This window comes from Canis lupus, chromosome 22 (assembly GCF_048164855.1).
Source record: "Canis lupus baileyi chromosome 22, mCanLup2.hap1, whole genome shotgun sequence".
Taxonomy (NCBI): Eukaryota; Metazoa; Chordata; class Mammalia; order Carnivora; family Canidae; genus Canis; species Canis lupus.
This window is the reverse complement of record NC_132859.1, coordinates 44,699,037-44,723,440: the sequence shown is the minus strand read 5'-3', so window position 1 is coordinate 44,723,440 and position 24,404 is coordinate 44,699,037. Positions and strand designations below refer to the sequence as shown.

Genomic DNA, 24,404 nt, shown 5'->3' with positions numbered 1-24,404 from the left:
CTCACTCATTCAATGTGAAGTAGACACCTGCTATGCATGGGTTCCCATGTGGTCCCCTGGACTGTGGAGGATACAGGGACAAATCACAACAGATGATCCAACAAGGAGTTCCTAGTTTAGTATGGGGGATGAACTATGTACATTGTCATATTGGAGGAGGGAAAGCCTTAAATGGAGGGGACAGGGAGCCAGGGAATGCCATGGCAGCAGGGAACCAGAGTGACAGAGGATTGGTGTGCATCTGTAGGTGGGAGACCTGCCACCAGCAGTCATCCTGGTGCATATGGCAGTGGTAGGCTGCCCCATCAGCTCCCAGAGGACCACCTACTATACCACTGACCAGTTGCAGAAGGAGCCTATCATCAGGTGACCCCACTGGCCTCATCTTCTAACCCTTGAAACCCTCTGGCCCCAGGACAGGGCTGCCCCAGAGGAGCGAGGCCTCAGAGGACATGTCTGTTCTCTGCACATCTTTGGGGGGATAAAAGTAGCAAGTAGTCAGTGTGGCCTGAGGTCAGTGTCAGGCCTGGGGCCCCACATACCACACGCTGGGATCTGTCCTATGTAGGTGATGGTGTAGAGCTGGTGGGGTGGGGTGGGGGGTGCGGGGAGTGGGTGCTAGCAGGGTACCGAGCAGCCCTGGGTCATAGCTCACCAGGCACTGCACAGGGAAGGCCTCCTGCCCTGTCTTCGTGACTTCAGGATGGACCACTGGGGGCCTCCTCCCTGCCTGAGCCCGTCTAGCCTCTGTCAAGCAGCCCTGCCCGCAACATGTGTGCTGGCTGTGGTGGTGCTGAACCTGGTCTCCTGCCTCCAGGTTCGGCACCCAGGTCTCCGGAGGAGACACAGTCACCCGGGTCCTTCGCTTGAATAACTCCAGCCCCTGTGGTGAGAGGCTCATGAGACAGACTGGGGCTCTTGACACATTGTGCCCTGTGGTGGGTCAAGCTGGGAGGGACGATGGGGCTGCAGGAAGCTGATGGCCCAAAGGCCCATGATGCAGGAGTCCAGGTGGCCTGTGGTTACTGAGGGAAGCCCTTGAGGGCCAAGGGGGGAGCAGCCAGCTTGTTGGGGGTTGTCAGAGATAGCTAGTTCCATGCATGAGGACAGGACTGGCCCTTGGCCAACCCTGGGTCCCCCGTCTGTGGGGTCACAAATGCTCTGTTCTCTCAGGCTCACTTTGCATAAGGACAGACACTGGCAGGGGCCACCCATTCTCATCCCTCCGGCCAGCACTCCCGGAGCTAGAGCCAGGTGCTCTGCAAGTTGCTGGGGGAGCAGGACAGTGGGGTCTCTACTGAGAGGCTCCTGTGCTGATGCGGGCTGTGGGCTGCCCACAGGTTGAGTGCACTGAGGGGGAGCTGCTGGAGGATCACATGGTGTAGGGCACAGGCTCCCCTGTGGAGGGGCATCCCGGAGGGATGATGGACCAGTGGGGCCTAGGGGAGCGTATGGGAAGAGTATCGGGGCCACAGTAAGAGCTTTGGCAGTCTGGAGGTGGAAGAGTGTTTAAGGCCTCTAGACACTGGACCTCCAGGCCTGAGCCAGCCTGTAGGGCTCTAAGCTCCTTGGGGACTGTAAGGAATGTGCAGCGGGGGGAGTGCTAGCGCGCCTGTGACCCTGCTCCGTCGGCCCTTGAGGTCTGGGCAGTTAGGAAAGGGGCAGGGAACTCGCTGCTCTCCTCTAATCAGCTGTATCATGATCTCCTGGCATCCCCAGGGGCACCTGGTGGGCTTAGCAGAGTGTGCACCTCTTGATCTTGGGGTTGTAAGTTTGAGCCCCACATTGGGTGTAGAGATTGAAAAACAACAGCTTAAAAAGAATAATCTGGTGTTTCCAGCAGTTTCACTTCTAAGCTGCTGTTTTTAGATGCATTTGAGAACTAAATCTCATCTTTGCCCTTCAACTCGGAATTTCTCTTCTACCTTCCTTTCTTTTGGTGGTTCCCTTCTGTCCTCAGGGCTCATCACATGTATTATTTCTGTGTCTTTATGTAACTTTGGGGGATGGAGGTCACTGGTGGCCCTGGTGAAGGGGATGTGGTGGGTGTAAGAGGCAGGTGCCGAGGTCAGAACTTGAAGAAATACGAGTTCAGTGGTGTGCCCCTGTTCACCAGGTCTCCCGCAGGGCTAGCCACAAGTCAGATGTTAGCTAGGGAGTGGCTGAGAGCACAGTGGGGGAGGCGATGGTGCACAGGGTTACAGGCATGCTGTGGAGGGAGAAGTGCTACTGGAAATGTTGTCTGGCAGAGGGAAACTTGTTCAAGGCGGGGAGACCTGGTTTTGCCTCAGTGCTACTGGAAGCAGCTAGGGGAGGGGAAACGGGGCATGGCTGGCCCCTGAGAGGTGGGAGGAAAGGGGGATGGCATAAATGCCTGCTGACAGAAGGGGTGTCAGGATGGGACTTCAGGGCCATCTTGATTTGGGGGCTTTTGGGAGGTGAACTGGGCCAGCAGCCCAGTGCCTGGAAGGCAAGGTAGGTGTCAGCACAGAAGGCACAACAGTGGGACCAAGGTCGGTTCAGCTCTCCAGGTTAGGTTTTGCCAGGTGGGTAGGATCGGGTAAAGGGAGAGGAGAATCCTGGCAAGACAGAGGTTGATATGATAGGGTCGACTAGCTCAGCTGGGGAAGGAAGTGAGTGCAGTGGGAGCTGATGGATGGAGGGGAACAGGTACGGAGAGGGGCCAGAGGGCCTGGGGTGGCTGTAGGGGGAGCCCCAAGTACTGGGAGGGGTGCATTTGGATGTGAAGGCCTGCTCCTGTGATCCACATGGTAGGGCTGATAGAGACAGCTGGCATACCTGTAGATGTTTCTCAAGAATTGTCTGGAAGTGGCATTAGGGAGGGGGCGAGGTCCCCCTCTACCCTGAGTGTGGGAGAATAGGCAACGGCAGGAGTTGCAGGGAGGGGGTGTCCAGGGACGATTCACCTGCCCCTACCTCAGCCCTCACCACCCTGCCGCAGACATCCGCCTGGACTGGGAAACCTACACTCCGGAAGACAGAGAGGACCGGCTGCTGGAGCTGCTGGTGTTTTATGGGCCACCTTTCCCACTGCGGGACCAAGCTGGGAATGACCTCTCGTGCCCAGAGACCCCTGAGAGCAGCAGTTCCTTCTGGTCCTCAAGCCCCTCTAACACGTCAGACTCCAGCCATGAAGCTGCCCAGTCTGTGAGCAGGGATGGAGGGGCAGGGCAGGTTGGCTGCTGAGTTGGGGCCAGTGAGCCCTGAGCCTCGTGAGCCTCAGCAACTCCCTGATGACAGGCCGAGGGCAGTGACAGAGCCTCGCAGAAGATCATCTCCGTTGTTCTGCGGGAGCATGATGGGGTGCCCGCCGACCACCTGTACTGCGTCAGCCCCAAGCAGGTGGTGAGTTGGGGCGGGGCTGGGAGCTGCCTTGCCAAGAGTCCACTGCGGGTAGGCATGGGGCAGTAATGAGGCTGCTGTCTGTGCCAGGTGGTCCCCACGGGGGGCAGCAGCACCATCTCCATCTCCTACACACCTATGGTCCTTGGCCCTGAAGTCCTGCACAAGGTGAAGTGTGTCGGCTATGCCCTGGGCTTCATGAGCTTGGATGACGAGGTGAGCCCTCCTGGCCCAAGTGGGGTGACAGCCACTGCCTCTCCTGGGTGGTGGGCTGCCCCATCAGTTCAGGGACCGCCAGTGATGGGGCTTGGGCTCCGCAGGCAGAACGAGAGCTTCCAGGTAGGAGGCATCGCCTGCAGGACTTTGCCGCAGGACCCCTGAGGCTGGACCTGTGTGGCTACGTGAGGCCCGCACAGTGAGTTGCCTGGGCTTCCCGTTACCCCCTTGTGGGGAGCACCTTTGCTCTGGGAGGCTGGGGCTGGGATGGGACTGGGAGAAGCCAGCAGGTGAGCCCAGGCAAAGGCTGGCTAGGGCCAGATGAGCCAAGTGGGACTGCCAGGAGGCCCTCGGGGCCCAGGCATGCTCATTGCTGACAGGCTAAGCATGGAGCTGGATTACGGTGGTGGTGTGGAGTTCCGGCACCAGGCCAGTGACCTCATCCCCGAGCAGCCCTGTACTGGGGTGAGTGTGCTGCCCACCCCCTGCCAATCTACCTGGACCTCAGATATCTCCATGAGGCCTCCTATGGTCTGGGTCCTCTACCCCAGAGCCATGGGCTCCAGGAGGGGAGAGATGCATCCCCAGCCCCACCCCCCAATATCTGTCACCACCCAGGTGCTGAGTGAGTTGGTGACCACCCACCACCTGAAGCTGACCAACACCACAGAGATCCCACAGTACTTCCAACTCCTGGTCTCCAGGCCCTTCTCTGTTTCTCAAGAAGGGGCCAGCCGCAGCCGCAGAGCTCCTGGCCCTGGCCGAGAGGAAGAGCCTGCCACGGCTAGCAAGCAGCTGGTGCTCCACCCCCAGGAAAATATGCTGGTCAGTTGGGAGGTGCACTGCAGGCAGTCACTTGGGCCAGAGGTCACCTTCCTCTCACACATATGCAGGCATGTACAGACATGTGCCCATTACCCTCATGCACTTGTACAGACATTTGCGTCCAGACACTGCACACTCTCCTGTCATCCACTTCCAGAGCTTCAGTGAGCAGTCACATCCTCTCTTCCAAAAAGTGCACTTTGGTACAGGTATACTGAGTCTACCACGTGCTAGATGCTGTACTAGGTGACAGACTCCTCCAAGGACCTCACCATGGAGGGAGGAAACATCTGCAAAAGAAAGGAGGATGGGCCCCCTCGGCTTACTTAGCACTTGCTCCCTTCTTCAGAGGTAAACTGAGGGACAGCCCCAAAGCACAGCCCAAAGTCCTCTTCTACCAGAGCGCCCATGAAACTACACACTGTCACCAAGTAAAGGTCCTCTTAAAGTGCCTCAGGGAGCCGCAGGGCTCTCAGAGAGAAGACATCTCGTAACAGTACCACCTCTGACCCTCCGTGCACTGATGGAACCCAGGCATCCGGTCCTGACCAGAATTCAAACCCAAACTCAATTCTCCATTGTCCTGCCTACACCTGTGCCTCCACTCATGGTGGGAGCATTTTATCTCTGCAAATACCACTGCCTCCCACCCTTTGCCCAAGCAGGCCTTGGCATCCTCCTCCCTGGCCCCTCTCTGACCAGCCAGCCCCCACACCCTGTTGCCACCCCTCCTCAGTCTCCACCTCTCCGTACTCTTCATCCCACACCCATAGCCCTGATCCTGCCAAGGGGTAAGGGATGGTTTGCATGTAAGGTCAGGGGCTGCGCATGGAGCTGCGCATGGAGCCGCCCAGGCTCCTGTGGTCTCCTCCAAGGTCCTTGGCTCCTGAGGCCCCATCCCCAGGACTAGTAGGTGCAGGGCACAGAGCACGGCCAGTGTCTATGGACCGAATGCCCCAAGCAGGGGCACCAGGAGGAGGCAGGCGCACTGCTGGGCTGGTCGTGTCAGGGGCCAAGCTGGGGCCTTGCCGGGCAGCTGGGGGCCGTGGAGGGGAGGAGGACGGAGCTTGGGGTGAGGGGTGGGGGGCGGGGGTGCCTGTCTGCAGCAGCCGGAGCTGACAGCCCTGTTTGCACCTGCTCAGGTGAACGTGTCCTTCTCACTGTCCCTGGAGCTGCTCTCCTACCAGAAGCTCCCGGCTGACCAGATGCTGCCCGGGGTGGACATTCGGCAGCATGCCAGCGGGGAGAAAGAGATGGTGTTTACTCAGAGCCTGCTCCTGGAGTACGCCAACCACACCACTCAGGTGAGTCCCGGGCCCGCCCCACACCGAGGAGGGTGCAGCCGGGCCAGACTGTTCTCGGGGGTCAGAGGACAGACCCCGACGAAGACTTCAGAAACAAGAGGAGCCCCGGCCCATGTCCTGAGGGCCCCGTCTGCCCTGGAAGAGGACCTTCCATGAGGACACACACATGGAGAAAGGAGGATCATCTCTCCTTACCTACCTCAGCTCAGAACCAGGTGAGGTACTGTAGGGTGGGAAACAGGGAAGGCTTCCCAGAGCAGGTGGCATGTGAAGTGTCCCAGCTGGAAGGTACAGGTGAGGAACAAAAAGGACTAGCCTCAGGGGTGGATTCCAGGGAAGCCAGAAGGAAGAATCCATTTGTGACCAGGCAGGCCCTCCAGCTTGGTCCTTGGGTGGCTGCTGGGGCCCAGAGGTGGGGTAGGCTGAGGCAGGGCCTGAGGGTGATGTGGGGGGACCGCCAGGAGCTAGGACCACTCAGCGCACAGGTGGGGCCTGAGGCTAAGAGAAGAGGTGAGATGGGCCCCAGCAGGAGCAGGGGGTTGGGCCTTGGGGCCCCCACGGGATGGGGGAAGAGGAGGAAGAGAGAGGCCTGAGCAGGGAGCAGAAACCAGGGCTTGAACAGGGCAGGGGGTTGGGGGGATCACTGGCCTCTTGATGGTCAAAGGCCTCATTGATCTCAAAGATGGCCACGTCCTTCACCGTCAGGGGGTGGCAGGGAGAGCAGAGGGCATCTTCTGGGCCCTTGATCTGCAGACCCCCACCAGCCTTGGTTTCAGCTGCTGGCGCCCAGCCCCCTTCTGCTCACCAAGGCGCTGCCCGTGGGATCCCCAGAAGCTGCAGTACCTGGGGTCAGAGGGCCCCGTGTCCCTGAGACCCTGGCCTGGAGCCCAGCAGGAGTGGGCAGGGGCCCCACACCACAGGCTCTGTCCCCCTAGGTGGTGCCCCTGAGAGCCACCGTGGCCGTGCCCGAGCTGCAGCTCTCCACCAGCTGGGTGGACTTCGGGACCTGCTTTGTGAACCAGGAACGGGTCCGGGAGGTCTCCCTCATGAACCTGAGCGGCTGTCGGAGCTACTGGGCTGTGCTGATGGGTAGGCTGGGCCTGCCCCCCACTTCCTGTGCAGGCTGGCACCTCGTGGGAGGCCCTGCAGAGAAGGCTGGTTCCCAAATCCCAAGTGATCCCAGGGTGGCCTTGCTTCATGGCCCTGGGCCAGACCCGAGGTGCACCCCTGGGATGAGGTGGGGTAAGTGTGGGGGGAACACATGGAGCTGCCCAGGCTCCTGTGTGCCCCCTTCCCTCGGTGTAGGCCAGCAGGACCCAGATAAGGACCTTGCAGCCTTCAGGGTATCTCCAAACAGTGGGCTGCTGGAGGCACGACTGGTCAATGCCCCCCCAAATACCATTACCCTCCAAGTTTTCTTCACTGCCAGGTACCAGCCCCTCCCAGCCTTGCCTGTAAGCCAGAGGTCCTGGCCCAGGGTCCCCTTGGTAACTGACCCCTACTCCCCATAGGAGCAGTGAGCTGTATGAGTCCACGCTGGTGGTGGAAGGTATGCTTGGCGAGAAGGCCTGCACCCTACGGCTCCGGGGCCGAGGCTCTTATGATGAGAGATACATATCACCCCACCAGCTCTGAGGCTCTGCCCTCAGCCCTCCAGCTTTGGAAATAAAACATGACCCAGAGCTAAGGAACAGGTTTGCTGTGCAGGGGTGCATGCTGAAGACCTCCAAGCAGCTCATGGGCCGGAAGGGACTCCCTTACAGTGCTCTCTGCCCAAGCACCGAGCTGGGCCAGAGGCAAGACCAGTGACAGCCAGAACTGGCCCTTGGGAAAAACTGCAGCCACCAAGATGAGAATACATATTTACTGTCTGCTGCATTCCTCACTCCCAGGACTTACACAGTGGCCTGGGTGACCTGGCAGAGGGCAGCTCTGTACCTCAGCCACTCCTGTACTGTGTCACCAGTGCTCATGTTAGTCCCAGTGCCGCCACCACCACCAGAGCAGAGCCAGGGAGCGCCCCTAGCCCGGGGCCTCACTCAGTTTCCAGGGTATTCAAAGACAGCAGCAGCTCCCATCCCGGTCCCGATGCACATGGACACCACCCCGTACGCCCTGTGGAAGCAAGACTGTGTTTGCCCTTGGTACCTTCACCCAGCCAAGGCCTCACCACCGAGCTCTCCCCAGATCTCTGGGCATACAGTTCCCAGACTGCCCACCTAAGCCCACACTCAGGGTGGCAGGTACTTGGCGCAGGCCAGGGTGCCACCCTCGCTGGTTCCCAGGGAAAACAGGGGTCATGGCCCCGTGTCTTCAGCTGAGTGTGTGCATGTGTGCTTCCCCCTCAACTACCCTGGCTTGGGCACCCCACAGAACACCCCCACAGCCAGCCAGCCTTACCTCTTCCCACGGCGCTTCAGTTCATTGAGGAGCGTGATGACCTGTCGAGCTCCAGTGCAGCCCAATGGGTGACCCAAGGCCACTGCACCCCCCAGAGGGTTCACCTTCTCGGGGGGTAGTCCTAGCTTCTCCACACAGTAGACAGCCTGAAAGGAGGCAGAGCATCAGCTAAAGCTCCCCCCACCCCGTACCATGTGCCCACAGGCTCCAACTCGGCTCTCCAAGACCCAGGCAACAGTGAGAAAGAAAAGCTTACCTGGCTTGCAAAGGCCTCATTGATCTCAAAGATGTCCACGTCCTTTACCGTCAGCCCTGTCGGCACGGGGGAAAGACCTGAGCTGACCCAGTGGACCCCTGGTAGGACTCTGTCTCCCCAGGGCCCCATCCTATCCATGGCCTAAAGGCAAATCCACAAGGGTCCCAGCTGTAAGGTCAGGAAGGGCTTGGGGTAGGGGTGCTAGCCTGACCCACCTTCCCTCTGCAGCATTCACATGACCTCGCCCACCCCACTGGTAACAGCACGAGGCAGGAGTGGGATACAGATATAGATTGTGAAGGATCCACCTTACCTGCTTTTTGCAAAGCTACAGGGATGGCATAGGCTGGCCCAATGCCCATGATGTCAGGTGGGACCCCAACCACCGCATAGGACCTCAGGACCCCAAGGACGGGAAGGCCCAACTCTTCTGCCTTGGACCTCCGCGCCAGCAGGAGGGCAGCTGCCCCATCGCTCACCTGACTAGAGTTTCCTAGAGGCAAACAGCGGGGGTTAGGGTGCCCTGGAGCAGGGCGGAGGTGGTCCACCTGTTCACCGTGCCTGGGGGCTCCAGGCTCCCAGAGAACACGGGGGATGGACGCAGCCCCTCCTGCCCCTCCCCCAGCCCAGTCTCACCAGCCGTGGTAGAGCCGCCCTGCTTGAAGGCAGGCTTCAGTTTGGCCAGGCCCTCCATGGTGGTGTTGGGGCGGATACCCTCATCCTGGGCCACGGTGATGATCCTCTCGGCGCCCTTGTCATCATGGACCGTGGTGGTGACAGGCACAATCTCAGCTTGGAAACAGCCCTTGCTCTGGGCTCTGGCCGCCCTGCCAGCACCATGGACAGCCAGGCTCAGGCTCCCTTGGGGTTCCCTTCCTTCCAGGGGTCCCTTCCTTCCAGGGGCAGACGCACCACGTTCTCAGGCTGCTAAACAGGGGGACATGCTTGCCTTGGGGGAGCTCTAAGGGACTGCTGTGGGCCCTTCTCCCCCAGCCTGGGAGCCTGAGGCCTCATGGGCCTTCTTCACCATCAACCTCCTATTTTCAAATCCTGGCCAATCCCAACCTTGAAGGAAGGGGGAGATTTAGATGTGGTGAGCCCTTCACCCAAGAGGGACTGAGCCTGCTCAGTTCTCTGGGCCAAACTGAACATACAGCCCCAGGAACATTTGTGCTGGGTTCTACCAACTTGTCTGTTCCATCCCAATGGCTCAATTTCAACTATTCCCCGGGTTCTACTCATTTAAAATGATAGGCACTAAATTACTTAATGAATCTTAGTATTTAAACAGTACACAAGCATTAAGATGATCCTTGCACTTATATGCAAGATGTCAGTGCCCAGGGGTTTCCCCTGGCGAAGATTCCATAGTTTTCAGCAAATTTTCAAATGCTTCCTTAACCCCAAGGGTCTAAGAACCACTGCCTCTGAGAAGCCCAATCCTTTCTTTTGTCCCTGTCCTCTGGGCATTTGGGGCTGGCCAACCTCAGCCTGCCCATGTCCAGAGGCCTGAGCCCCGGGGGGTCTTCTAATGCTACCCAGACCCAAGAGGGGTCCGGAAGCTGGGATGCCAGGGTCCCCAGCAGTGCAGGCCCCACGATCCAGGCTATCCAGAGAAGCCTAGGGCTGCCATATCTAATCGCCAAACCACAGACAATCAGAGAAGAGTCCTGATTCTTGTTACATCTCATGAATAGATGGGGAAAAGAAGCCCAGCTAAGGAGACACTCAGGGTAAACAGACAGTGATAGGACATGGAAGAACTATCAGCACGCTTCCAGCACTTCCCCAGTCCCTGCCCACCTCTCCCTCCTGGAGGGAGACTGCAGTTAGGCTTGGAAACCACTCCCTGGCCCACCTGTAGCCTAAGGGCAGCTCCACCTGAGGCCACTTAATCCCGCCCCTTAGAGACCCTATCCCAAACAGCACTCACTTTTGCTGGGAAGCCAGGGCAAAAGTATCCTGCTTCTCCCGTGAAATGCCAAATCTCTCAGCTACATTCTCTGAAGTTATCCTAAAACAAAACCAGCACACTGTGGGGACATGCCAAACAGCCTTCGGGCCTGGGCCAGGCTGCATAGCTGTGCCTCCAACTCTGGGTCCCTGCAGCTGTAGGTAGAGACCAGGAGGGCCAGTCCAGGCCACGGAGATAGATGACTCAGGGTGGAGTGTGGGGGCAGAGAGGGAGGCAGCAGGGTTGGCTGGACCCTAAGAAGCTTGTATGCCAGAAAGACCAGCCCAGCAGCGGGGCAGATGAGGGAACAGCTGGGGACACTAATTGGTTACTCCTATGCCGTGAGGAAAGCTACTCTGGTGTGGGGAGAGGAGGGTCCCCATAGGCCCCTGGGAAGGCTATCTACAGGCTTTCTGCTGTGAAGAGAGCCTGTCCTCACGCTGGAAACCCAGAGCCACAGGTAGGCCTTCCAACCTGGGCTCTGGCTTTAGAGGCTTCCCTGGGAGACAGGGTTCCTGATGTGGATGCAACCAGGACACTGCCCCTCTCTGAGCCTCAATCTCACATTCAGGGGAGCCAGGACTCTCTGCTTATGGACTTGGGGGATGGCCCAGAGGCTCAGCGATGTTGGCTGCAGAGCAATGGCGCTGAGCAAATGCAAGGCACTGTGATGTTGCACTGTGATGTTACATCTCAAAGCCCTTCCACTCCCATGTTTCTAAGCCTCCAAGGCTTTGGCGCGCAGCTGCCATTGTTCCCTGTGCGACTGGCTCCTCAGGGTGGAAATGACAGGCTGGGCCATGGCTGGAAACCTAGAGGTGCAGAGGACCTGGAAGCCTCAAGAAAGGGAAGTTGGGAGCAGCCAGATGCCATCCCCATGTCCCATCAAAGCAGAACAAGCCCAAAGGCCAGATGCCACAAGATGATCCAAGTCTGTGCTTCTGCTCCCGGCCAGGAAGGGAGCTGAGGGGACACACTCACCCCATAGGAATCAGGCAATCTCTGGCCTTCTTCTTCTCCACCAAGCGTGAAGTAATATTTCCAGGGTTTCCTCTGTCAGCCAGGGACATGGACTCTACCCTGAGGAGGCAGCAGAGGAGGGAGTCACTCTCAGGGCACCCTCCAGGGATAGCTGTGCAACTGGCAAGTGCTGGGAAATAGTCAGGGGGCGCTGGGAAATAGTCAGGGGGCCCTGGGAAATCCAGCAGACCATCTGGGAACCCTGGGCAGGGCACTGGCCAGCAGGGCAGAGCTGGGGGTGCAGGGTGGCTGAGGTCACCTCCACCCCAGGACAAAGCACTCCCAGGGAGTCCACATAGTCCACACTCCCAGGCAAGGCTATGCTTCCCTAACACAAATGCTCCTGTAGCCAGCCAATCAGTAGTTCCCAAGGAAAGCTGCCTAGTGGGGGGAAGCACATCCAGGAGGCCTGGGCCCTGCCCTCAGACACCACAGGTTCAGAGGGTAGAAGAGCCAAATATTTTAAAAGCCATAGATCAGAGGGCATCTGACCTGCACTGACCAGGAGGTGCTGGGAGCTCAGAGGAAGGCAAGATCACAGTTTAGAGCTGTAATCTAAACTGTGATCTGCTTCAAGGCAGGGTGCCTGGGTGGCAGAGTCAGTTAAACATTCCAACTCTGGGTTTCAGCTCAGATCATGACCTCAGGCACACAGCTGCCATTGTTCCTTGTATGTGCCCCAAGTCCAGCACCAAGCTCAGTGCAGAGTCTGCTTGGGTTTCTCTTTCATTTTCCCCCTGCTCCTCCCCTGCAGCTGGGGCACAGACGCATATACCTGCTCACTCACTCACTCTCTCTCAAATAAATCTTTAAAAAAAAGACCCTCAAGGGGATACAGAAACATAAGGCCTCAAGGAATAACATGTAATTTTGAATTCTTTTCACATACCCTGTACTATTTGAAAATCTTGTCAGATATTAGAGAGCTTTCAGCAGTGTCGGTCACATGACCTAGTCCCAGCGTGGTGGCTGCTATTACTCCATTTAGTTTTATCGACTTTAACAGAACTGAGGTAGCTATCCCTATTTTATAAATGAGGACACTGAGACCCAGAGAGCTGAATAGCTTGTCCATAGTCACTCAGCAGGGATCCAAATTTAGGTGTCTGGCCCCAGAGCGCACTCCCAACCAGGATGTCCTGGGCTGTTCTTCATGATCAAAGCCTATAGGAGACAGTCCTGGCCCAAACCCTCAATACTCTAAAAACATAGTCTTTAACCTGCCTGGGGACTCAGGTGCCCTCTAAAGAACTTGAAGGCTCCAGCCTCCTCTTCAAGTAACCCACACCTCTCCCTCCTCAAGTAAGGAACATGACAGAAATCAAAGGGAAGACTGGCAGGGGCTCTTCCCTGGCAGAAGGCTCTGCAGTGTGGTCTCCGGCTTTATGGACAAACACAGTGCTAGGCAGCACAGCCCCGAGGCGGCCCAACAACACTCCAATCGAGAAATGCTACAGGGAACACCTGAGTGGCTCAGTGGTTGTCTGCCTTTGGCTCAGGGCATGATCCCAGAGTCCTGGGATCCAGTCCCCGCAGGGAGCCTGCTTCTCCCTCTGCCTATGTCTCTGCCTCTCTCTCTGGGTCTCTCATGAATAAATAAATAAATATTTAAAAAAAAAAAAAAAAAAAAGCTACAAAGAGGAAATGAAAGGCAGAGAGAAGGTGTCAAAACCCTGGGGCACTCGCCTCACAGAGCCTGCCAGAGCCTGGGCTGGGCCTGCCTCTCCACAACAGATGCCCACACCAGACTGGGCCTCAGGGCCTGTCCTCTCCCCAGAGGCACTGCCTACTAAGCCTTCTGTGGCTTTACAGCTAAAGACAGAGCCACAGCTGACAGTGAGCAAACCACAGATCTGACCATGCCCCTCAGAGCCCAGCAGGCAGCTTCAAGTTTCCACCTTGGTAACAAGGAGAGGGACAAGGGGACTGATAGCCCCGTAAAATGAACAGACTAGTTATATATTAGGCAACTGTCCCTGGCTTTAGGGAACCAAACCTGCAATGTCTCACTAGCATCAGAAATCAACAAGGGCAACAGAAGGAAACCCAACGGCTATATTTTCTCAAAATACTTGCATTTTCCAGCCTGACAAATTTCCAAGAAAGCAAGGTTTTAAAAGCCAATTCCCTTTCCCTACTAGTGCTGAGAGATGTGAGGAATTCCCGAGCACTCAGAACTGGAGGCTACTTCTAAGCTGCCTAAAAGAGCCAGGGGAGAAACCTGTAATCACGGCCTCTGAGAACTCAGGACATGACAATTAGTTTTGTTGTTAGAAGTTAGTTAGTAAGCTCTGGCAGAAAGAAATTCTTACCCACAAGCCATGCCAATGTCATAAGACCCATTTCTGATGCCACCTGCAACAAAAGCATTTCATAAACATTCTTTATCAGAGTCTACCTGTTCTGGAAACAGAGGCATGTCTTCCCCTCCTGGTCTCTAAACGGGACTCAGCCCCAGATCCAAGTGTCCGAAAAGGCTGAGTGCAGTGGCAAGGAGCTCTCCTTCACTCTGTGGCCCCAGAGGGTCCTCTCAGAAATCCTTATTGCTTGCCCAGCAGACCGTGACCTTTCTGACCCAAAGCCATGGAGCCAGGACCAAGGCCAGGCAGTAGCAGTGGGCACCCACCCCATCAAAACTTACCAGCTATGTTGGCCAATGCCTGGAGCCCAGATGAACACTGTCTATTGACAGTGGACAAAGGCACAGTCTCTGGGATGTCACTGAAACAAAGTGAGATCACAGTCAGCCCCCTCTCCTCTGCCAGGCTCTCATGGAAAACAGGCCTATGCTCCTGGTCAATAGGACTGCCCCCTCAAGGTGTGCAAAAACCAGGGAAACAAACCAGTAGCCCTGTCCCCACTCCAGGCCAGATCCATACTGGGAAGACCCCATCTCTGCAGGCACTTGCTCCACAGGGCCCCACAAACACATGCTGTTTCCTCCTGTGATTCTCCTCAAGCAAGGTCAAGAACAGCTCAAAGGCAAGGAAAGCTGGCTGGACCACAGGAATCCTTCTTTCTCTCCCTTTGAAGATTAAAAAAAGGAAAACTATACATTCGTTTCTTCCAAAAAACAGAGAACGGGATCTGTTCCTGGGACAGAGAACCAGAACAAAACAAGTCTCAAGCATAAGGCCAGAAACTGTCAGCCTTACTAGTAACCATATGGCTAACCCTTGATGTTTCCACTCTCTCTGGAAGGCCTTTGTCCAGCTGGACAAAGAACCCCTGATAGGTACAAGTATTCTAACATTCTTTGTTTGGGTGTGTTCCCCTAGGTTCCCACACTGGTCCCAGTCCTAGAAGCTGGTGGGGCTACCCCTCCTGATGTAACCTGCCCTAACCAGGGGTACAAAACCCTGAGAGAATCCCCAGGCCCTCCCCAGAACCATGGACCCAGAACCTCAGGGGGGAGGTGAATGTGTTCTGGTGATTCTGGTATGCAGCCAGGGTTGGCAACCCGTGAGCTAGTGCCCAGGTCAGGCTCTGCTGAAGGCCTCTCAGGTCCTAGTTCAAGCCCTCCTAGTCCATGCAGCCTATGTAACCCTTCCCAGGTCTCCTTCCTCCTTACTACCTAGCTACTACCTTAGATAGGGCTGGAAGCTAAATCTGGAGCCAGATGGAGAGAGTCCTTGAACTCCAGGCTAAGCAGTCTGAACCTCTACTGGTCCCTAGAGGTTTTGTCAGTTTCCCTGTTCCTTCACTGGCTAAAATTCCTATTATTTCTTCTTCAGGAAGCAGGGAGTATATAGATTTAAGTGGTTCTTAAACCTATACCTGACAGTAATTTAAGAACTCCTCCCTTGTTTTAGGACAGCAAGTTTACCAGGGCGCCTCCTGGGCTACCCTTCACTCCAGGGTTGGGCCACATCCCCAAGTCTCTGCTGATATGCTATGCCTTGGATATCTCAGCTTGCTCTACCAAATTTTAAAAGCTCAAAGTCACTTTTCAGTGTGCCCTCCTAGTTATTGCTGGGCAAAAGAGGATAGAGTCCATATTTACCAAAGGTAAAGCAACAAGCTGACTTTGAATCATCAAACCAGAGAAAGCTTTTGCTCTAGTTGCAAAGGCCCTGTTTGTCCTGGCTCAGCACTGATAATGCAACCTTCCTTCAAAGTAGGGGAGGGGCACCTGGCTGGCTCAGTTGGTAGAGCTGATCTCGGGGTTCCAGTTCAAGCTCCACACAGGACATAGAGATTACTTTAAAAAAAAGAAAAAGAAAAAAAAAAAAAAAAAAAAGACAATGCCAAAGTAGGGGAAAGGTAGTGTCCACAAGAGAATGGTGCCAAAAATCCTGGCTGCATACAGGTCTGGTGTCCAACCTGACCCTCTTCCACTCATAGGCTGGGTTTCCTGGGGCCTAGGACTGCCCAAGAGTCAAAATGGCCAACCCACAGCTAGAAGTAGGAAAGTTTACCTCAGAAACTGAGCAATTCGGGCCATGATTGCTCCCGCCCCTGGCTGAAGCACATTTCCTGTGGACAACAAACTTTCGTTCAGTGCCAGATAGTGTTCTAGGCACTAAGGTACAGTTGTGAATACTAGAAAAGGTACATTCCAGAACTTTCTTCAACAACACATGCCCTCAGCAGGCTCCCTCGGGGCTCTGGAATTTCCAAGAGCCAGTCATACAGCAGTTCATCCTGGTCATACAAATCAACCCAGTCCCCGAGAGTCACAAGCTCCCTTGCCATGCACCCGGCTTTCCCAAATCAAGGTACAGTGGCCTGGCTGCCTGCCTTTAAAGGAAACACAAAAAGAAGACTGCAATGCAAAGCTTGCAGTCAAACAAGCAGGTCTTATCACTTAGGAAAATGAATTTCTGAAAATGCACACCGCTCTGAGTATCCTCAGCCAAGTCCTGATGGCATTTCAGAGGTGGAACCAGTGATTCCCAACCTAGGGGTGGCACCTACGTGATGGGAGTCTGGCCATGTTCTGTTGTTTCCAGGCTAGAGGAGTAGGGGTAGAGGTAAAGGGTTGGACTGAACGTCACGAGGCCCTGGATTCAGGTCCAATCTCTGCAAATTTCCCAAGACCTAGTGTTTCCATCTGTGAGGGGCTGAACTACATGGTTTTTGGTGGTCCGTCTGTTCTGTGGTGGCACAGGCGGGATGAGTAGAGACCCCTGGCTCCTGTCTCCTACGGTGTCCGCAAACCCCCCCCCCCCCCCCCCCCCCGCCGTGCCAGCAGCTTGGGTTTGAATGTCACAGGGAGCGCTGCTTTCTAAACAGGCAGAACGTGCTTGCGGCAAAGGGTGGGGAGAGGGGGCAGAAGGTGCCTGGAGGTGGGCGGGAGGGGTAGGACGTAGCCTAAAGATTCACGCATGGGGTTCCTAGACGTTCTCCTCCGTGAAAGCACCTGGAAGGTGCCTGATGGGTGAGGAGGTGTCTGGGGAGGGCGAGGAGGACCGAGCCCAGGGCCTGGGCAGTGTGCTCACCCACGCAGATATCCCCCAGCTGCGCGGGGCTCAGCCTGACGTCCTGCAGAACCGCGGTCATGACAGCCGACAGAAGCTCGTCGGGGGTGGTGTCCTGCAGCGGGAGGCGCGGACACCGTGAGCTCCCGCCCGCAGCGCACGGGGTTCCAGGAGCCCCGCTCCCAGCCCACCCCAGAGACACGGCGGTCACAGCTCGCGCGCGGAGCCGCCTCCGACTCGAGGGGCCAGGCCCCAGCCAGCTCGGCCCGTGGGCTCCCCGCCGGCGCCCGGACCCTGGGGCCTCACCTTGAAGCCGCCGCGGCCCCCTCGGCCGATGGCCGTGCGCCGCCCGTGCACCACCACCACGTCGTCGGCCGATGCCCCCGGAGCGCCGCCCAAGCACCGCGCGGCCTGCGGCGCCGGCGCCCCATCCGAGGGGGGCTGGCCGCTCAGGTGGCCCAGCACCACCTGCAGCCTCCGCATCTCGCGTCGCGGCGCAGTAGGCCCCTTCGCCCTCCCGGAACTGCGCAGGCGCGGAAGCCACTCTGCCCCGCGCCCGCAGCCCCGCCCGCAGCCCCGCCCACAGCCCCGCCTCCAACTCTCGCGCTTCCCGGCTCAGCCAAGCAGAAGGCGTGTGTGCCTCAGGTCCCGCCCCTGCCCGGCCTCTAACCAAAGCACCGAAAGCGGGGCTCGCCCTTTGGTGGAGAGGGTCTTTGCCCCTCCGAGTCGCGCTAAGGAGGCCAACCAGGAGGTAGACCCTTCCGAAGCCCCGCCCAGAAATGCAGGCAGGAAACCCTTCCACTTAACGGTCCTGCCTACTAAACAGTCCTTTCGATATCTTTTCCTTTTTTTTTTTTTTTTAAAGATTTTATTTATTTGTTAGAGACATAGAGAGAGGCAGAGACACAGGCAGAGGGAGAAGCAGGCTCCATGCAGGGAGCCCGACGTGGGACTCGATCCCGAGTGTCCAGGATCACGCCCCGGGCTGAAGGCGGCGCTAAACCGCTTAGCCACCGGGGCTGCCCATCTTTCTTTCTTTCTTTTTTTTTTTAAGGATTTTATTTGGCAGAAAGAGAGAGCAGAGACAGCACAAACTGGGGGAGAGGCAGAGGAGAGGGAGAAACGTGCTCCCGGCTCAGCGAGAAGCCCTGTGGGGGCGGGGGCTCCATCCCTGGAGCATCCCCCCCCCCACTTCCCCCGCAAGCACGTTCTGCCTGTTTAGAAGGCCCTGACATCATGACCTCAGCAGGAGGCAGACACTCAACCGACTGAACTACCCAGGCGCTCTCCACCCCTTTTATAAAAAAGATTTTACATACTGGGGCGCCTGGGTGGCTTAGTCGGTTGAGCGTCTGCCTTCAGCTAAGGTCATGATCCTTGGGTCAGGGCATCAAGCCCTGCATAGGGCTCCTTGCTCAGTGGGGAGTCTCCTCCCCGCCCCCCCCCCACTCGTGCTCTCTGGCTTTCTCCCCTCTCTCAATATTTATTTGAGAGAGAGAGGGAGAGCTCCAGTGCAAGAGCTGGGGAGTGGCAAAGGAGGAGGGAGAGAAACTTAAGCCGATTTCACAATGAGCATGATCCCCTCTGGGGCTTGACCTCCTGGCTCTGAGTTGAAACCAAGAGTCAGAAGCTCAACTGACTGAGCCACCCAAGCCCTGAATAGCCCTTTCAGTATCTTGAAATAAAGTCCGCCATTGCCGGGTCTATTTTCTCTGTAACTATGCCCACCCCATGCTACCAAACCTAAGAAGAGGACACTGCCAGCCCCCTTCTGCTCCAACTGCCACCCCCTTCCTGCCAACGACTTCCTCCTTGGGAAGGAGGCGGGGACTCTTAATTCCTCTTCCCCCTTCTTGGTCTTCTCTGTGTCTCCTGGATCTCAGTACCCAAGCTGGGGGGCTTACATGTTTACTAGAGGCCCCAGAGCCTTACCCTGATGCAAATGTGCTCTCTTTTCGAGAACACGGAGGGAATTGTGGACTCTGGTGTGGCATGAGAATGGATTGTATAAAGTTGCAGAGATGTGACAAACCGCCTATCTAGGGAGAGTACCATGCACTTCTTACCAATTTTACAGTGGTTTGGGTTTATTTAATTAGTCCCCACCTTCACACTAGGCTGGAGTCTCCACCAGGGCAGGGAGGGACCTTGTATCTGGAGTTACTGCAACATGCTGTACATTTGGTAGGTGATCAATAAATACCTACAGAATGAAAGACCAGAGCTCCTTAGGCCAGGACTGTGTTTCCCAACCTCCCACCCCCACAACCCTAAAGAGCAAGGCCAGATGCCCCCTTGACTCCCAATGGTAATGTGTTTCCCTAGACCCCAGAAAACACTACTGGGTTTCTCCTAGACACCAAAGATTAGGGTGCCCTGTTACCCCCAACCCCAGAGGGTTTCCCACCTTTCAAAGGCAGGGCTGGCATGCCTCACACTACAGAAGGTAGTATCACTCTTTCCCACCTCACCTCTGGATTGTGCCTTCCCCAGAGATCCAGGGATGGGTGTTGGGGGTGGGGGTGACGTCTCCTCCTTTGCCGCCTCCCCGCCATCCTCGAGGGCAGTACGGTATGAACGCCCCAGGTCCCCAACGGAAAGGATGGGATTCCACTAGTTCCCAAAGACTAAGGCCCCTAGTTCCTACAAGTCCCAAGGGAGGGTCGTGTGATGACGCCCCCTCCCCCCGGGCCCCCGGCCCCTGCCACGGCTCTAGCCCCCGGAGGACAGGAATTGCGGTGCAGGTGCCGGGTTCCCGTATCCCTGCAGCCCGGCCCGGAGGGCAGAGGGGGGCACGGTCCCCCGCCTTCGCACAGCTGCGGGGGCGGGGCGGGGCGGGGCGGGGCGGGGCGGGGCGGGGCTTCTCGGAAACAGAAACCGGCGGGGCGAGGCGGGGCCGGGGGCGGGGCTGCGGCGGCGGAGGAAGGAGGAAGCGCGGGCCCGGGACGCGAAGACGGCGCTGCGGTCCCCGGCGTCCGGCCATGGCCGCCGAGGGCTCCCGCGCGGGGTCCGCCTCCCCGGCCTGCCCCAAGGCTTCCCTGCCCCTGGCTGCTCTCAACGTGCGAGTGCGCCGCCGCCTGTCTCTGTTCCTGAACGTGCGCACGCAGGTGGCGGCCGACTGGACCGCGCTGGCCGAGGAGATGGGCTTCGAGTACCTGGAGATCCGGCACCTGGAGATGCACGCCGACCCCACGGGCAAGCTGCTGGACGACTGGCAGGGACGCCCTGGCGCCTCGGTGGGCCGCCTGCTTGAGCTGCTCACCAAGCTGGGCCGAGACGACGTGTTGGTGGAACTGGGGCCCAGCATCGGTGAGGACACGCGCTTCCGGGCCTCGGGCCTCGTACCTCGGGGATGAGGGCGCTGACCTTCGCCAGCCTCAGCATCTAACCTCCCCTGGAGAGAACCTCCTGTTCTGCCTGGGGCGGGGGTGGGGTGCGGCGCTGAAGGCACCCTGCTGAGGGGGTACACCCTGTGAGACCAGTTCCCTCTTCCAGCGGGGTGATACTGAGAAAGGAGGGGAAGGCTGGACAGAGGCAGAGAACGCAGGAAAACGGGCAGAGGCTTTCGTGTAGTAGAGCCAGGAGTCAGAATCAGGGTCCTCTGTGGGGATGTCAGGACTACTTCCAGTAGAGCAAAATCTACAGTCCCGGAAACCTCAGGTCCCTGGGAAATGCACCCTTACGGGCCGCTCACCGGCACAGAATATGCACGCATAGGTGTAGGACAGTGGCCCACAGATGATGCATCTTGCTTGGTCGGGGCCTCTGCCCTCACTGCACGTAACCACTGGGTCTCCTGAGCCGTTCTTGCATCCCGGTCTCCTGCTTCCATCAGCCATGGGTCCTAGAAAAAGCAGACCTTGGGTTGTACTCTCGGGAGTTCTAGGAAGGGCGGTCAGGACAAAGGGACAGAAAGACACAAGCCTGACCATGATGACTTCACAGATGACCAGAACACCAATGACATCCCTTTGGGATGGTCGGAGCCAGATGGGAACTCAGCTCTTCAGAGCTGTTGAGCTGTGAATGGCACCAGTGCTCTGGAAAAGCCCTGGAGCACAACCCAGTTAAGGGGGTGGGACAAGGGATGGGTCCCAACTGTGCGCAAAGGCATGGGGAAACCTGGGGAGTCTGCCACACCCTGTCTCTTCTCCACAGAGGAGGATTGCCAAAAGTATATTCTGAAACAGCAGCAGGAGGAGTCTGAGAAGCCCTTACAGGTGCCTGCTGTTGACAGCAGTGACCCACGGACACCAGAGCGAGGGGGCATCACCATGCTTGATGATCCCTCAGGTAAGGACCCAATCTCACTCCTCAGGTGTGACAGGTGAACCCTAGGATATTGTTAAGAGCATAGATTTAAAAAAAAAAAAAATAAGAGCAGATTTTGAAAGCAGGTAGGCTGTTGGCCCCTTGGGCAAGTCTCTTAATCTCTCTGATCTCTTCATTTCCTCATCTAAGAAATGAGAATAATTATAATCCTACCTCTGAGCTGGTATGAGACTCACGAAATGTGTCTGCCTCATGGTCAACCCAGGGCTTGGCCCCAGGGTGACAGGGTGGGGAGAGAGACACTCATCTTTCCTTTCGTAGGAAGGGCACTTGCTCTTAGTGTCATCTCAGGATAGGTCCAGTCAGGACCAGGATTACCTAGGCTGAGGGTTCCTGGCGGGGCTCCTCCCCTGTAGAGCTTTGATGTCACCCTTGTGCTCTGCACCCAGGGCAAATGCCTGAGCGTTTTGATGCCTTCATCTGCTACTGCCCCAGCGATATCCAGTTTGTTCAGGAAATGATCCGGCAGCTGGAACAGACAAACTATCGGCTGAAGTTGTGTGTGTCTGATCGTGATGTCTTGCCTGGCACCTGTGTCTGGTCCATTGCCAGCGAGCTCATTGAGAAGAGGTTGGCTAAGTGGCTAGGGGGCAAATGGGTGGGTACACAAAGCCCTGCCCAAGAGATCCAGATGCTGGGATTCTCCCAGCTGGGCCCTGTCTAGCCTGGGCACAATGGACTCCTGCTGAGGCCATCCCCTGGGGCTAGGAGGGCGGCTGGGGAGGGGGTGGTATATGCTAGGTTGCCACAGTGCCTGCAGCCTGCCCACTCTCCCTCAGGTGCCGCCGGATGGTAGTGGTTGTCTCTGATGATTACCTGCAAAGCAGGGAATGTGACTTCCAGACTAAGTTTGCACTCAGTCTCTCTCCAGGTAAGTGCTGCCTTTGCCACAGGTGGGGGTCAGGGGGCAGAGAGGACCTTGGGATGCCATCTGTCCCTCACCAAGGGCCATGGATGTAGCATCAAGGAACTCCTGTAGGTTCCTGAGTGTGTGTGTGCACGTGAGTGTCCCCTCTGCATGGGTGAATGTGTGCCAGGGGTGCTTAGCTGGGGGGAGAGCTGTGGTTAACCCCTGAGCTGGGGACTGATCCCCCCCTACTGTGGAGTGAGGGCCTGGTGCCAGCTCTGATCCATGACTTGCAGGTGCCCATCAGAAGCGACTGATCCCCATCAAGTACAAGGCAATGAAGAAAGAGTTCCCCAGCATCCTGCGGTTCATCACTGTCTGTGACTACACCAACCCCTGCACCAAGTCCTGGTTCTGGACTCGCCTCGCCAAGGCCCTGTCCCTGCCCTGAAGACTGCCCTGGGACCGTGGGTGGGTGTGTGTCTATCTCTCAGCCTCTGCGTGCACTTCTGCCCCTGCTTCCTCCTGCAGTGGTTGGGGTAAGCTGTGCTCCACTTGCCTCTTCATTCCTGGAGATGCCAACTCTGCAGACATCTGTAGCCACTGTACCTAGCTGGGACATGGCATGTCATGTCCTTTGTGGAACCAGTAGCTATTAAGTGGCATGTCCACATGCTAGGTTGTCAGCCAAGACCATGAAGTCCAGAGCCAGCTGGGACTAAGAGGACCGTGGAAGCAGCCCTGACCTGGCCACACATATTAAGCCTCAGTTTCTCCATTTGACAACCAAGTAGGGTGGGCAGAACTGGCAGTAGCTATGTTTGAATCACTATCGATGGGCTTAACCTTGGACAAAGGTGGGACATGCTTGTATTCCTTTTCTCTCTTTTCCCCTCTTCATTGAAACCAAACTCTGGAAAGAACCCAACATGCCAGCATTTGTGCCTTTGGCGAACCAGAGCAAGAAAGAGAGCTGCTTGAACTCGTATAGCAAGAAAGCTGCAGGCGCAGTTCTTCCCTCCCAGGGGGTCTGTATGCTTGTTATCTTCAAGCTCTTCTCAGGGGAGAAAATGTCATGGTCTCATATCTCTGTCCCAGGGCAGACCCCAAGACCCTAAATCTAATAGAAAATGTGTCTTTTCTACTCTACACCTAGCCAGGGCTGGGGGCAAGTTACCTTTTCTCAGGGTCTGGGGAGGGACTGGAGGCCCCTCTCTGCATGATCTTGACAAAGCACTTCGCTAACTGTGCACTTATCCCCACTTTGATATGGGGGAATATAATATTTTTAAACAATTTCAAAAAAGTATCTTTCATACCTATTTTGTATGCATTGTGAAAATTCCAAAAAGAGCTGAGATATGCCTATATTTGTTATTTGTCTTCTGCATCCTGGGTTTATAATAAAGAGTTCTCTACTTTTGGAATAGCAGGTTTCATTTGTGTCTGGGAGTTTGGAAGCAGGAACCTGGGATAAGGCTCTCCTGGGTAAGAGAAATTGGCCCCTTGGGTAGGCTCCAGTGGGTTTGTCAGGGGCTTGCTGAGAGCTGGGCCTCCTCACAGGTCCCAGGCCTCACCAGGGCTGCAGGTGAAACCAGGAATAGTGGCCTCAGTTCCAGACTCTGGGGAGACTGCTCCCCTCTGCCAGGCGTGGCCTCCTTTGGATTGTGCCATGTTTCTGGGTCCTTGCCCAGCCCTTCTAGGCTCTAAGGAAAGTCTGGAGAACTTCCATTACAGCCCACAGATCTCTGGAGAACTCTGTTATCAATAATGGTCATCCTTAAGCTATCTGTGTTAATCCTGAAGATTTTGATCTATTAGAACTTTTATTTTTTTAAGTTTTTTTTTGTTGTTGTTGTTTTTTGTTTTAGAGAGAGAGAGAGAGAACAAGCATACACATGTGTGGGGAGTGCAGAGAGAGAGGGTGAGAGGGAATTTCAAGCAGGCTCCACATCCAGCATGGAGCCCAACATGGGGCTGGATCTTTTAACCCAGAGATCATGACCCCAGGCAAAATCAAGAGTTGGATGCTTAGCTAACTGAGCCACCCAGGCATCCCTAAAGATTTTATTTTTACCTCTACACTTAGCGTGGGATTTGAACTTAAAACCCTGACCGAGATCAAGAGTTGCATGCTCTACTGACTGAACCAGCCAGGTGCCCTGGTTTTGATCTATTCTTAAATAGAATATCAGTTTTTTATTATTCACTGAAGAAAATTTAGAAAATATATTATTTTTAAAAATCAGTGATAAATCTAATCCAAGAGATAGCTCTAGTGATCTTTTAGAGGGCCCAGACATTATCAGTGACCATAGCTTTTCACTCAATAGTCACTCTGTTACCATTCCTGACCCCTGAGCTTCCTGAATTCTGGAGGCTCCCCAGCCTTGCCCCTGTGCTCTCAGGGACTCCTAGAAAGGCTCCATGTATTCAGGGCAGCTCTGAGACAGAACTTCCTTCTCCA

At 56.3% G+C, this 24,404-nt stretch overlaps 3 protein-coding genes across 20 annotated transcripts in view; 2 read left to right on the top strand and 1 right to left on the bottom strand.

Annotated features, from left to right (window-relative positions):
• The window catches only part of DLEC1 (DLEC1 cilia and flagella associated protein), a 75,524-nt gene extending 68,129 nt beyond the window's left edge, over nt 1-7,395 (top strand). For 10 of the 14 annotated variants that reach the window (XM_072793345.1, XM_072793338.1, XM_072793341.1 and 7 more), the window contains 11 exons: nt 248-366; nt 818-888; nt 2,963-3,168; nt 3,262-3,366; nt 3,454-3,579; nt 3,684-3,778; nt 3,960-4,044; nt 4,198-4,404; nt 5,547-5,708; nt 6,644-7,137; nt 7,220-7,395. In XM_072793345.1, coding sequence (XP_072649446.1) covers nt 248-366; nt 818-888; nt 2,963-3,168; nt 3,262-3,366; nt 3,454-3,579; nt 3,684-3,778; nt 3,960-4,044; nt 4,198-4,404; nt 5,547-5,708; nt 6,644-7,137; nt 7,220-7,343 — 1,794 coding nt within the window. In that variant the 3' untranslated portion in view covers nt 7,344-7,395. The remainder of the gene's footprint in view (nt 1-247; nt 367-817; nt 889-2,962; nt 3,169-3,261; nt 3,367-3,453; nt 3,580-3,683; nt 3,779-3,959; nt 4,045-4,197; nt 4,405-5,546; nt 5,709-6,643; nt 7,138-7,219) is intronic. The other 4 variants (XM_072793335.1, XM_072793334.1, XM_072793336.1 and 1 more) reach the window with 3 other exon arrangements.
• A 163-nt stretch (nt 7,396-7,558) lies between these two features.
• Nucleotides 7,559-19,931, bottom strand: ACAA1 (acetyl-CoA acyltransferase 1). Of its 5 annotated transcripts, none has more exons than XM_072793375.1 (13): nt 19,914-19,931; nt 18,865-18,961; nt 16,780-16,873; nt 15,757-15,814; nt 13,980-14,059; nt 13,651-13,693; nt 11,300-11,398; nt 10,298-10,378; nt 9,001-9,191; nt 8,678-8,857; nt 8,365-8,420; nt 8,109-8,254; nt 7,559-7,823 (listed from the first exon to the last, which is right to left on the bottom strand). In XM_072793375.1, exons 3-13 carry the CDS (start codon nt 16,838-16,840, stop codon nt 7,748-7,750), a joined length of 1,071 nt encoding a protein of 356 aa, XP_072649476.1. In that variant the 5' UTR covers nt 16,841-16,873; nt 18,865-18,961; nt 19,914-19,931; the 3' UTR covers nt 7,559-7,747. The 5 variants fall into 5 exon arrangements, with proteins under 5 accessions (XP_072649476.1, XP_072649474.1, XP_072649475.1 ...); XM_072793373.1 differs by lacking the exon at nt 19,914-19,931 and adding an exon at nt 19,230-19,374; XM_072793374.1 differs by lacking the exon at nt 19,914-19,931 and adding an exon at nt 19,166-19,270.
• MYD88 (MYD88 innate immune signal transduction adaptor) lies at nt 19,662-23,364 on the top strand. The gene is made up of 5 exons (XM_072793376.1): nt 19,662-20,067; nt 20,917-21,051; nt 21,480-21,660; nt 21,870-21,961; nt 22,234-23,364. The coding sequence occupies exons 1-5, from the start codon at nt 19,740-19,742 to the stop codon at nt 22,386-22,388; spliced, it is 891 nt and encodes a 296-aa protein (XP_072649477.1). The 5' UTR covers nt 19,662-19,739; the 3' UTR covers nt 22,389-23,364.
• The last annotated feature ends 1,040 nt before the right edge of the window (nt 23,365-24,404 follow it).

Bases quoted from the DNA above. Each gene is read 5' to 3' on its own strand.
- ACAA1 (XM_072793371.1), bottom strand. From the start codon at position 17,241: ATGCGGAGGCTGCAGGTGGTGCTGGGCCACCTGAGCGGCCAGCCCCCC. The intron at 14,060-15,756 runs GTAAACTTTCCT...ACTTTGTTTCAG, and splicing joins CGAATTGCTCAGTTTCTGAG to TGACATCCCAGAGACTGTGC. The intron at 7,824-8,108 runs GTAAGGCTGGCT...TTGCTTCCACAG, and splicing joins CTGAAGCGCCGTGGGAAGAG to GGCGTACGGGGTGGTGTCCA.
- MYD88 (XM_072793376.1), top strand. From the start codon at position 19,740: ATGGCCGCCGAGGGCTCCCGCGCGGGGTCCGCCTCCCCGGCCTGCCCC. The intron at 21,052-21,479 runs GTAAGGACCCAA...CTCTGCACCCAG, and splicing joins CATGCTTGATGATCCCTCAG to GGCAAATGCCTGAGCGTTTT. The intron at 21,962-22,233 runs GTAAGTGCTGCC...CATGACTTGCAG, and splicing joins TGCACTCAGTCTCTCTCCAG to GTGCCCATCAGAAGCGACTG.